The 12,754-nt window shown below is 49.6% G+C and overlaps 1 protein-coding gene across 1 annotated transcript in view; it reads left to right on the forward strand.

Annotated features, from left to right (window-relative positions):
- The window catches only part of POLR1A (RNA polymerase I subunit A), a 78,743-nt gene that overhangs the window by 24,389 nt on the left and 41,600 nt on the right, over positions 1–12,754 (forward strand). Inside the window, exons 12-14 of the mRNA XM_008700085.2 lie at positions 2,120–2,350; positions 8,310–8,564; positions 12,285–12,476. Of these exons, the coding sequence (XP_008698307.2) occupies positions 2,120–2,350; positions 8,310–8,564; positions 12,285–12,476 (678 nt within the window). The remainder of the gene's footprint in view (positions 1–2,119; positions 2,351–8,309; positions 8,565–12,284; positions 12,477–12,754) is intronic.

The raw sequence follows: 12,754 nt of genomic DNA on the forward strand, positions 1-12,754 counted from the left end.
GACAATTTATACTGCTTCCTGAACAAGCTGTTTGGAGGGGACATGAGGCTGTGTGATGGTGCTGCTTTCACTCCTTGCCAAGTCTCCAAACACCTGCCTGCAAGGAAGAACCCAACTCCTGGGCAAGCAGGGAGCCGCTGCGGGGCGTTCCACATCCCCGCCTGCGTGTCTTCCCGCCTGCCTCTCAGAGCCTCATCTAAACCTTCCTGGTCAAATTGAGCTCATCACAGAGCTCAGAGATAAGGAACCGGGAAAAGAGAATTTCCGCCCCATACACTTGCCTGGCATTAGGAGTCAGAAATGTGTCCCCTTAGTTGCCAGGCATAGGAAAGGGGGAGAGCCCCCGCAGAGAGGGCTGTGTGCGTGTCATCCATCCTTCCAGTTCCTCCGGGATAAGCGGTTTGCCCCGTCCACCCATTAGTGCTTCCTTAGGGAGCCGGCCTCCTCCTCTGCCCCCCCCCCCCCCCCACCCTGTCGCGCAGCAGCGCTTTAATCGGCTTCCTCCTTAATGGGCCTTGGGGTCAGTAAGAGGAAGATGGTTTAATTCCCTTTGTGGAGAGTCTCATTTCCTCATACGCTGCCCCCTCTGCTGCTCTCGGGGGAGCACTACTGATGAGCAGAGCTCAAGTGTTCTGATGGCCTCCTGCATGCCCACTGCCTCGTCTCTCTGGGGCACACTTGGCTCCCTGGGCAAGGGCACACATGTGAGAGGACAGGAGTCAGAGAAAGTTCAGTCCTGCATCCACTGCCTCCTAGAACCATAGGTCTTTCTATCCAGAAACTGGGTCAGGTGGCAGAGAAAGGCCTTGTGAAGCCCAGTGGTGACCTTCCTGAATCAGGTTCTGAGAAGAGAGGCCCATTTATTGCTGTCCATTGCTTTCTGTGGGCTGAAGACATGGGCTACCCCTGTAGGCTTTGGCCTCGTAATGCCTAAAGCATCCCAGCTTTGGGAGAGACCTTTAGTGCTGCCTCCTCTTTCTACCTTCAAGGGTGCCAGGCCTCTATTTCTTGGCTCTGGTTTCATTCCATAATGCCTGGTCCTAAGGAGGGACTCTGAAGTTACTCACAGGATGGGGTGAGAGGCTGACTGTGTGAGACTACCTCTTAGTCCCTGTGGCATACACTTCCCGTAGAGCACTGTGGAGAGGTGCTGTGGGAGCAAGGAGCTGAAATAAGTTTAGGGAATAAGCTAGAGATGAGCAGTGAACCAGACAGACTAGAGTGTCCCCTGAGAAGCTTACATTCCAGTGGTGGAGACGAATAAACAAATACATTGGAGCATAAACACTCTGTGAGGCAGTGGTCAGCGCATTGGCAAAAGTGGGGCAGGCGAGGGGGAAAGGGAGCGCTGGCTGGGGTGACAGGGAAGGCCTCTCGCAGTGTCACCCAAGCAGAGATGGACAGAGAACCTGGACAGAATCCAACCAGGTTCTTTACGTCAGACTCCTCAGAGGCTCTGATGTAGTTAAGTGCATTTGGAAGCGTCAGAGGGTTTATGATATTCAGCAGCTTAGAAACTCACTTAACCAGGGAACTCGTTTCTCTCGGAGTATAGTGCAGGTCTAGCGTTAAGCGGAACACTGCATTTTCTCGTGGATCAGGAGGCCGAATCGGTTTCATCTCAAGCGCCACCTTGATTGTAGTGGCAGCCGAAACTGCCGGGTGGAGGCTCCAACGCCATGTCTGGGCTCGGGGCAAGGGCCAGGATCACTTAGTGATGTCTGCGAGAGCGGGGAGGGCTGCGCTGTGGTACTTGAGGGCAGGTATTTGCCACCTCTCTCAACCTAGTGTCCCATTCTGGGTTCCCTCTGGGAACTGTGAATTGATCGGTGGGTGAGGAAATGATGAAGTGTTAAAATGGGTTACCAAAGTTCTAATGTTCAGACAGACTGCTAGGAAAGGAGGCCTGTTCTCTATTCCCTTAAGGCCTCAAGTCTAGAAAAATGGCCCTGTGGAGAAGACAGACAGGATGTTGCTTACTCCCTGAAGGACCACTGTGGCAAGGATAGCCCCTCCATGTCTTAGGGAAGAAGTCACACAGCCTGTGGAGTCAGGTTTTGAATCCTCCTGTGTCATCTTTTCTGCCTTCCCCGAACTTTCATATCCACTCCATTTCCAGGTGTTTGCCACAAAACTGACCTACCCTCAACCAGTCACCCCCTGGAATGTTCAGGAACTGAGGCAAGCAGTCATCAATGGCCCCAACGTGCACCCAGGAGCCTCCATGGTCATCAACGAGGATGGCAGCCGTACAGCCCTGAGTGCCGTCGACCTGACCCAGCGGGAAGCCGTGGCCAAGCAGCTCCTGACGCCAGCCATGGGGGCACCTAAGCCCCAGGGGACAAAAATTGTGAGTAGTGGGCAGATTTGATCAGGGACTCGGCCAGATAGCTCCCCTGTGACTGCGAATCATGAGTGCTGACAGGAATCTATGAGCTGTTCTGCCTTCCCCGGGATGAAGCTTCCCCCACACGTGGGTGTTCGTTAGGGGCTTTGTGGTGTTTGCTTTACCTCCCCAGCTGGAGGAGTTCCTAGGATCCTGACCCCATGATTAAAGCTTCACTTGGCTGTTCCATGTCATGCAGCACAATTCTGGGTACCCATCCAAGGCTTGAGAAATGCTCCCTAATCATAACTCAGTTGTGGTCCTGGGGCAGGCAAATTTGCTGTCCTTAAGCGGGGCGACTCAAAGGGTGGTCCTCAGATCATCATCAGCGACAGCATCCCTAGAGCTTGTGAGAAATGCACATTCACCCTCTCTCCTCCCCACCCCACACAAAATGGATTAGAATCTCTGGGAATGGGGCCCAGGAATCTGTGTTTTAACAAGCGCTTTAGGTTTCTCCACATGCTAACGTTTGGGAACTGCCCTAAAGGAAGGAAATGTCCTGTGTGATATGTCCGTGATAACTGATAACCCATGAGTTTCATCTGTTGCCTCATTTTCTGGCGATTGCTGGTGGCTGCCCATAGTACAGTGTTAAGGGATCCTAAGGCTTAACTGGGCTCCGCTGGAAAGAGTACATGATTGATTAGCTGAGGGTGCGAAATCGGTGGGTGACCTCATTTGTGTCCTGTTAAAGATGGCCATTTATACTGGGGGGGCCCTACTAACGAGGCAGTAGCGGCAGAAGTTGTTGAGGTGAAATGGATTTTTATTCTGGGTTAGTGTGTGGGTGAGTACACAGAGTCAAGGGTCTGACCGAGTGCGTTTTCCTCACCACGTTTCCTCCGCGCGTTTGTCAGACCTGTCCTTGTGTTCTGACTTGTGCACACCCGGTGGCCCATCAAGGTCTTCTTCCGTAATGAGATCGAGCTCTACAAAGTTTCCCTCAGTCTTGAAGGAACTTCAGGGGAAGAACAAAGAGTAATTAGGGAAGCACTCTGGCCTTGTCGTGACTGGTGGTTCTTCCCCACAGCTTGTCATCTCGCTGCTTCTCTGTCTCGTAGCTTTGCCAGGGCAGAGCAATAACTCGCTGCCAGTGTTCTGCTTTGGCGGTAGGAGACACGGGCAGACGCACATCAAGTCACCTGCTTTGTTCTTTTCTCGTGGGTTACGTAAGGTCTATGTTCAGGCTCACAGGATCCTTCTGCCTTTCTCAAGGGCTTGCTGTCTTGGTAGGAGGTTTGTGAGAGATGTAGGAGAACTCAAGCCGTATTTCATGTAACGTAGGGTGAATCAAGACAAACACGAAGTAATCTTCATGTTAACTCAAGCCAAACATCCCAAAGAGTCTCACGGTCAGAAAAATTGAGAGGAGAAGAGAGTGGGGTCAGGTGGAATGGAGGACACACTGCTCTCTCCGCTGCCGCACTTTGCCGGTCACTGCAGACAGGGTCCCACTGTGGAGTTTACAGCGTGGTGGGGGCAGGGAATGTGTGGCGCCATGGCGCAGTGGTGTGGCAGATACAGTAGGGAATTAGCAGTGGAGGCCTGTGGCTTTATGTGATTGATGCTCAGGAAGAAGGGTGGCTGAGGGGAATGGGCAGGGTGGGAGGGCAGGGAGGGTTTGGAGTCATCAGGAGGCAGGTGAGGGCCAGCCTGAGGGCTGTAGAGAAGGGAAGGTTATGACAGGGATGTTTCAGAGAGAGAGTCCCAGGGGGTTACTTAGAAAGTTTGGGGGTCAGGACTGTGGAAGACATAAGAGGTAAGAACAAAGCAGGAGAGTGGGGAGTGCCCTAGAAGAAGATGCAGTGGCCCCTGTAAAGTGAGGTGATGGTGGGGAATCTAAAGGCCCATCTTCCGTGAAAGGTGGGTGTGTGGGACTCAAATTATGGGCTGTAGAGTTAGGAAATGAGATTTTCAGAGTGTTTAGCTCTGAGCACAAGATACAATGGAGAGAAAATGGGGGCCTTGTTGGGGCTGAAATGCGGGAGCAGGAGGAAGGCAGGGAGGGCCGGGGAAGCTGAGGGAGAAGAGAGTGGGCAGACTGGGCCAACTCATTTGACATCTGCATCTGTTTCCCATACGGGGTTGTGGGGCGCTTCCGGGTCAATACCAATCCCTGGGTATCTTCAGCTCTCCCAGGGGCACTTGTTAGATGCTTGTGAAGTTAAACGTGAACTCTTCGAGAAGAGTGAGGAAATGGTGGGAGGGCACATCTGATTTGTCCAAGTGAAGGTCACTGGTGACGTAGGAGAGCAGTTTGAACAGTGGGAGGAGCCGGGTCCCAGAGCTCTTGTGAGGCCGCGAAGCCAGGAGCTGAGGGCATTTGAAAGAAAAGCAGAAGGATAGCGGGTTTCTGATGTGACTGGGGTGTGAGGATGGGGCAAGGGCATGGAGAACTTCGCATGGCCTTAGTTACGTCTGCAGGGTTAGAGGGGAGCGGAATCCAGGGCTTAGGAGAGGGAGGGCTGGCCTGCTGCCATTGCTGCTCGATTCCTGGGAAGTGGCTGAAATGAGTTCCGAGCAGTGGGGAGGTTGAATGCAGTTGGCCTGGTCGCTGGTCTTCCAACTTAAGTTCCAGTCCTGGGCACACTGTCCCCGATTTCTCCTCCAGCCTCACCTCTCAGCTCTCCCCCCACACTCCAGCTGGCTGCCATCGGGGCCTTGCCCGTGTGCGCTTGTGTCCCTGCCTGGATCGCTTTGCCCTCCCCCAGACTCCCCGGCCAACTCTGCTAGTCCTTCAGGTTTCCGAGAAGTGCTCCTCCTCTAGGGCAGGGGTCTGTAAACTTTTCCAGGAAAGGGCCAGGTAGTAAATATTTTAGGCTCTGATGCAGCTGATCAAGCCTGCCTTTGTAGTGTCGGAGCCGCTGTGGCAGTGCACAAATGAATGGGCCTGGCAGTGTTCCCAGAAGACTCTGCTTACAAAAGCTGGTGTCCCACTTGTGTGCTGTAGTTTGCCACTCTCGAAACTAGTATGAGGCCCGCCCCCCACTGTGTTCCCACCACACCTCAGCCTCCCTTCCTTGTTCTCACCACGTTGTGTTGTCATCATGCGTGTACCCACTTATCCTCCTTCCAGTTCCTAAATGCCATGAGGGTGCGGGCAGGGTGTTCTGCTCACCACTCTCTCCCCAGCACCCAGGGTGTAGGAGGAGCTGGGCTCAGGAAGCCTCTGTGGGGTAGATGGATCCAGGCTGAGGTGCAGGAGGCTCAGAGTTAGGAGGGCCACGTTAGTCCTGGTAATCCAGGGGCAGAGACAGGACGGGACTTTATGAAGGAAGAGCAGTTCTTACATCAGGACCTGGGGACTAAGGATGATTATTTTTATTTTCCAAAATCTTAATAACATTACATACAGTACTTACTTATATAATCACGTGCACATGTACTTTTAATGTATTTTTAAAAGACTTCGGTTAATATGTTGCATGTAGATTGGGACCAGCTCAAGGGCTGGGGGACATGACCGGGAAGGAGAGAGCTAGGTCCCCAGAAGAAAGACTGCAGATTAGGCGAGAAGGGAAAGGATGACTGACAGGACCCGTTTCCCCTGGGAGGTGTGAAACCTCTGTCCCTTCCTCTGGGCCTTCTAAATCAGGAGGAGGTGGCCAGGACGGCTGAGTCTCATTTCCCAGCACAGCAGCTTGCCAGAAGCCGCTCTTTGGCTCTGAGTATGCCTCTGAAAACTCTGACCCGGGCACTGGGGCATGCTAATTTTCACTGCAGTATTTATTTAGAGACAAGAGAAAGGAAGGGCCTCAGGTTTGGGTTGGCGAGGGGAGCTCCCTGTGCTCCAGGGCTTCTGTTTGGATTGGCCGGTGCCTGCCAGCCTGGCCTGTGTGCCTTCCCAGCTGTGGGGTTTGCTTATGCTGGAGGATGTCTCGAATTTACGAGACTCAACTCTGAGGCCCATCCTGGGGTTTTGGGCCTGGGCCACAGGTCTGGGCAGTGTCTCCCTGGAGAGGCTAAAGAAATAAGACCTTGAAAGTCAGCTCAGGCTCTGTGACGTATCCTGGGCAGACCCTCAGGGGAATCCGCAGGAGTTCGGGTCTCCTTGGAAACATGGATGTGGGAGCAGAGAGGGGAAGGTTGGAACTCCTTGGGGAGCAGAAAGACTGTCTCATTGCTAAGTGCTTTTAGAATTTTAGTTTTGCTCCCTGCTTCCCTGACCTGGAGGAAGCCTTCAGCTCAGCTGAAAATTTGTGTGTGTCCGCAGGGAGGATGGGGAGGATCTTTTGTTCACTTCTAGGCTCTCTCTGTAGCCACTTTTCTGGTTCAGCTTCGTAAATACAGGCAACACAAGAAGAGACTAGACTTGGAGTGATTTCTTACTCCCAGCCTGTTGCCTGCTGTGATTTGGGGGAACTTGGGTGGGAGGGGTCTGACCCAGTCCCCATAACTGCTCTGGGCTGCTCAGGGGGCCTGCAGAGTGGTTGGGGCAGCAGCTGCCTTCATGTGTTCGCTTTTTAAAATAGCGTTCATGTGCATCATTTAGGAAGCACAGTAGTTGATATAAGGGGAGTTGAAGGGCAGCCTGAGGCTTAATGAGCTTTCCACTGAGGTCAGCTTTGTGGGAGGTGGTGTTCTGTCAGGAGGACGTGACCGGTGGCATATTGGTAAGGGGGGAAAGTGTGAATGGTGGCCATGTTTAAGGAGTAAAATTACTTGTGGTTTTGTTCTGTTCTCTGTTTGTATTTTCTAATTTTTGCCCCCACAATAAGCACATCACTTGTTCAGTAGTTCTTGCTTTCCTTAAAAATAGTTGAAGATCTTTAAAAAAAAAATGTGGAAGTAATACACGCTCATTGTCTCAGGAACACTACTAAGATGGGTGGAGGTAAAGGTGGTAGGAACTCTGTGCTTTACTCTTCCCCACGTGCCCTTGCCCCTGCGGAGTCCATGGGCACAGCTGGGTAAGGATCCAGGGAGCCTTTTCCCTCATGTATATAAATACATACAGAATTGCATTGGGTTTTCATTTGCCTCATCCTGTCACATTAGATGGCACAGGGATTTGTTTTTTGGGTTTTTTTTTTTTTTTTTTTTACTGGAATACATTATTGCCATCACTTCAGGACTAATATAGATTTAACTCAGCTTTTTCATCATTTCATAATATTCCATAGTGTATACTATGGCTTATATACCCGTGCCGCTTCTGTGGGGCAGCCTGAGTTATTCCAGGTTTTTCCACTGTAAACACTGCTGCTGAAACATACGTGTTTATATAACCTCACATTGGCACTTTTTTCCTTATAAAATGCCAAAAGGAAATGAGTTTTAAATGTTTTTAAATCTGTTGTCAGATTGCTTTCTCAAACAACTATGGCAATTTAAATTTCTTATTAATGTTTTAAGTACAAAAGAATGTTTTCAGAAGGCATTGACCTGGGAGTCAGAACCCTGTGCTCCAGTCCTGGCAGTACTGTTTGAGGCTGGGTGAGGTAGTTCTAAAACATGGGATTCACGTTTAGAGTAACGTACTGACATGTGACTGTGGGAGGGGGGATTCCAGAGGCCTGCCAGGCCCTTTCAAGTCAGGGGTTTCACAGTTACATGCAGATATGCTGTCTTCAGATGTGTTCATGTCTTTCCCTNNACCAATAGCCAGAGGAATCTAAGACTCTGGAAAGGCCGTTCCTCTCTGAAGAAGACAGAGTCTGCTGGGCAGGGTCCTGGAGCCTGCTCTGTTCCTTGAATCTCTGAGCCCAGAGCCAGGATCAGGGCTACAAGGGGCTTGTAGCTATTTCTCAGAGATTTCTAGGGTTTCACTCCAGACTAGAAATTCCCCTTTGATTTGGTTGAGTAAAACACGAGATGCACGGAAGCCGCGAACAGACCAGGCTGAGGGGAGCCCTGGGCACTGTAGAGAAGCTGCTGATGTTGTCACCGACCACCCCCCTTTGCTCTGCTCTGGCCTCAGGTGTGCCGGCATGTGAAGAATGGGGACATCCTCCTGCTGAACCGACAGCCCACCCTGCACAGACCCTCCATCCAGGCCCACCACGCCCGCATCCTGCCCGAGGAGAAAGTCCTGCGGCTCCACTATGCCAACTGCAAGGCCTATAACGCTGACTTCGACGGAGACGAGATGAATGCCCACTTCCCCCAGAGCGAACTGGGCCGGGCTGAGGCCTATGTCCTGGCCTGCACAGATCAGCAGTACCTTGTTCCCAAGGTAGGTCTGACCTTGAGGCTGTTCCGTGGTCATCGCTGGCACAACTTGGCACTTCAGGTCTGGGCTCTTGCCAGCTTCTGGGGTCAGTGGGTAGCTCCAGGGCAGGGGCCCGTGGAATAGAGGGTTCTGGCTTCTTCCAGGACACTGCTGAGGACGCGGAGAAAGTTACAGGGGGCTCCCAGCTCCTCGGGGCTCTGCTGCTTTCCACCTCCGTGGGTCTCGCTGCCCTTCTGCAGGAGAGATGGGACTTCTGCACACAGGCGAGCACAGGGGGCTGCTCGGAGATGTCCAGCGCCAGTCAGTGCCCTCCCCACCTGGGAACTTCTCTTCCCAGCAGTCACCTGCCACCCAGGGCAGCAGGCAGTGGCCAAGGGGCTCAGCGTCCCTCACACACACTGTTGTGGCTTCATGCCGAACCCAGCTGTTTGAGTTTAGCTCTCATTCCCTTCTCTGCCCACTTCAGCCAGTGCTGGACTAGTGAAGGGACTAAAAGTAGGAAGGAGGGGCTAAAGGCCCACTGAGGTCCCTTGGAAGTTAGAATAATATTTTACTAACTTGAAAATTGATTTTTTTGCCTTTTCACATAAATAAGAGCCGTCACTGTCATTGAGGTGGCAGTAAAAGCCACCATTCATTTGGCACTCCCTGTGCGCTGCTCTAAGCTGTTTGCAGACGTTCTCTTAGTCCTCACAACAACCTTATGAGATAGGTGCGATTTTCAGATGAGGAAACACGAGTGACTTGCCAGCCAGTGATGAGGCCAGGACTTGAACCCAGCACCTTTGACTCCCAAGCCTAAGTGTTCAGCATCGTGGGTCATTAGCCTCACTTACCAGGCAAGGCTGGGGCTGAATGAGGCCACATGGCAGTAGGTGGGTGGGTCCCAGGACTGAACTGGCTCTCTGACTCTAGAGGTGGGCTCACCTTTCACCGCCGCATACGCTGCCAGGAAGCCGTAGATGGTTCACTTGTGGCTGGCAGAGCGACCGCTGGACATGAGGGGAGTGGGAATGGAGACCTGGGGTGCTCTGAAGCTCTCAGACCAAGGAACTTGAATGTTCCATACTTCATTTTGATTGAGTAAAGTCATGCAAGGGCTTCATGCTTACGCCGTGTCCTTCAGAGGGCCGACCTGTTTGAATCCAGGTGTGCCTCAACATGTGGTCGCATGCCCACGAATTTTGGGTCAGGAGGCAGGAAGAACACAGATAAATAAGCTTACATCGATAAATTAAGTTCTTGGAGGGAAGAAATTTCTAGGGGATGACCCAAAGGTTCACTTCACTTTCCATCAGATTCCTTTAGTCAGCGGTACAGAGCTTTTTGATTCTTGATAAATTTCATTTAGTCCTCAGTCTAAATGCCAATACTTGGAATCTATTTTTGCTAATGGTTATAAAAATGCAACATGTCTTAAACTACTTTGGTGGTAAAGTCCTAAGAGAACAGGAGCTGGCTTTGTTAAACTAGGAAAGTCGTTTTTTGGGAGAGAGGGGGTAATTTTTCTGGGTGTGTCTTTATTTTCCTTATTTTCATTTCTCTTCATTTATTAACCTATTTCTTCTGATCCCAGGTTCTGTCCCTTGATTAACCATAGCACCCGATTAAAGTACATTTTATTTTATTGTTTATGTGTTTAGTAGAGGTGCATGTTATTTTCTTACTTAAAATAGGAGGTGAATGATACCAGGTCTTTCTTTCCTGAGAAAACAGTTAAACTTATCATTGATGTGTTTCTTTGTGGATTTTTTTGTCTGCTTGTTGTATTTTTTGAGGGCCAGTGCCTTGTGGAAAGTTTTTTTTTTTTCAAACAAGGTTTGAGAGTCTCCTGACTCTATCCACTTAGCCTGAAAATTCAAGTCACAGAATACCCTAATTCTCAAAGCATCCTGACCAAAGGCATTAATTGTAATGTCGTTTTGCTGTGATATTAGGTGGAATAGGATAGCTAACAATTATCTGGGTTTTTGACTGAGAGATCGTCTTTCTGATCCTAAGCAAGATTTGGGAAATGCAGAATTATAAGGAGGCCCTTAGTAAATTGCTTTAATCAGCATTTCTCCCTACAATTCATGATTATTGCATTGAAAGCAATTTAGCCATTAAGATAATTTTCTAGTCATGGAAAAATCTGGATGGAGAGAGGAGAAGGCACTGAATAGATCACATAACTTGTAATTATGTTCTTTAAAGGAAGAAAACAAAAGGAAAAATCTATATCTGCCCCCAAAGACTGTGGGATGAGGCAAATGCGTAATACTGGTTTGGGTTTCCACCCTCCCAAGCAAAATAAGACCTTGTCTTTGGAACAAGACGCAGAGTATAATTTTTTATTCATGTTCTTAACGCAAAGCCTTAGTAAGAGAGGTTGTGTGCACCATCTGACCTTGCCTTGTCTATTCAGCCTGTCTGTAATAATTGTCTTTGAGTTTATATAGAGCCTGTTGCCACAGTATGTACGCTATTTGACAAGCATCCTTTTTATCCTTTGAATTAGTACATGTGGTTAAATTCCTGGCACTTCTCCATGGCTGCATTTGTGAGTTCTTTTAGCCTTAGTTATGAAACGTGGCCATAATACTGGGTAGTATTTAACAAGTAATCAAATGATAACAATCTTTAGATCCAAAGCACAGATTTTTCTCAAGTTCCCATAAACACTGAAAAGTTTGCAAACACTGTTTCTTAGAGCATGTCAGTGGGCACAGCTATTTTTACGTTAGTGTGCCTTATGTTGCCATGAACACAGACCTCCAGATAAGTTGCAGGAGACTAGGGCTCAGAAAGTCTGTGAAAAGTTTCAGATGAGATGAAGGCACTGGGGCTTACATGAAAGCCCTTGTTGGGCATCTGGTAGATAACAGCTTTTATTAAGGCCTTGCCATGAACATGTGCTGCGTTGTGAAGAGACACTTTTAAGTGAGCATTCTTCTTTTTTATAGTCATGCACAGCAAGGCCCTCTCAAGCCTCCCGAGGTTCCTTTGGCGGAACCCCTACCCCTTAGAGAGCTGACACTTAAGTCAGTAATACTCAGGGCTCTGTAATACTGACCCTGAAAGATCCTTTCTGACCATCCCCCTGCCTCTAATTTATATGATGACCTATCTGTTCTTTTCCTCCATGATATTTAAAACTCTTTGTGATAATGTGTTCGTCCATGCATTTGTTAGTTTTTCCTCACCATAAAGGATCATGTCTGTTTGGTCCACTAGAGTAGATTGGAGGGCTAACCCAAGTGCCTGGGCATACAGTATTCTCTCAATAAATATTTATTGAATGGATGACTGATTTAGAGGAAAACCAGGCCAGAAATGTGTGAAAAATACTGAAGCATAAAACCAAAATATAAAAGCAAGAACACAGCAATCTGCAGCTAGGCCAAATTTACGCAAAGATGCCAAAAATACACTGGAGTAACTAGAACCAGATGGGATTATGGAGAGAAGGCTTGGGGAACTGGATGAGTTTGGAGCTGTTTTGATCTAGAACACTGGGCAAATGGTAAAGGTGGAAGCCGGTCAGGAAGCCCAGGTCATGTGCTTTGGGAGGCAGTTTGCTCTCCAGATGGGAGGCCCAAGCCTGGGTCTAGTGAGGCTGTGGGCAGGACAATACAGGAGTAGAAGGGAGGGCTGTTGCTAGTACGTGGCTTCCAAGCAGATGATTAGGAATTATGCTGTGATCTCATATTTTCCTTCTTTCTTACCTGTTTTGGTTTGTAGGATGGCCAACCATTGGCAGGATTGATCCAAGATCACATGGTTTCGGGTGCAAACATGACCATTCGAGGTTGCTTTTTCACTCGGGAGCAATATATGGAGCTGCTGTACCGAGGACTCACAGACAAAGTGGGGCGTGTGAAGCTCTTTCCTCCTGCCATCCTGAAGCCCTTTCCACTGTGGACAGGAAAGCAGGTAATTGGGAAGGAAAAAAAAAAAGGAAACAGGCCACTCATATAAAAGGTCTCATTCCCGGTAGAGTCCAGGCCAGATGTAGAGAAATGGCAAATCAGATGGTCTGGAACTGAACCGCAGTATCCCCGTGGTATGCCTGTATGATCTATAGGACTTTCTCTTTGGGGGGTTCCTGAGTCTGGGTGGTTTCAGGAGAGTGTCTGCGAAGAGTGGACTGCACAGTGTCTGTCCTCGATGTCCTCATAATGCAGATGTGGTGGTAGGAGGTGGTGGTACTG

The sequence above is a fragment of the Ursus maritimus genome, unplaced genomic scaffold, assembly GCF_017311325.1.
Source record: "Ursus maritimus isolate PB19 unplaced genomic scaffold, ASM1731132v1 scaffold_6, whole genome shotgun sequence".
NCBI classification, from domain to species: domain Eukaryota; kingdom Metazoa; phylum Chordata; class Mammalia; order Carnivora; family Ursidae; genus Ursus; species Ursus maritimus.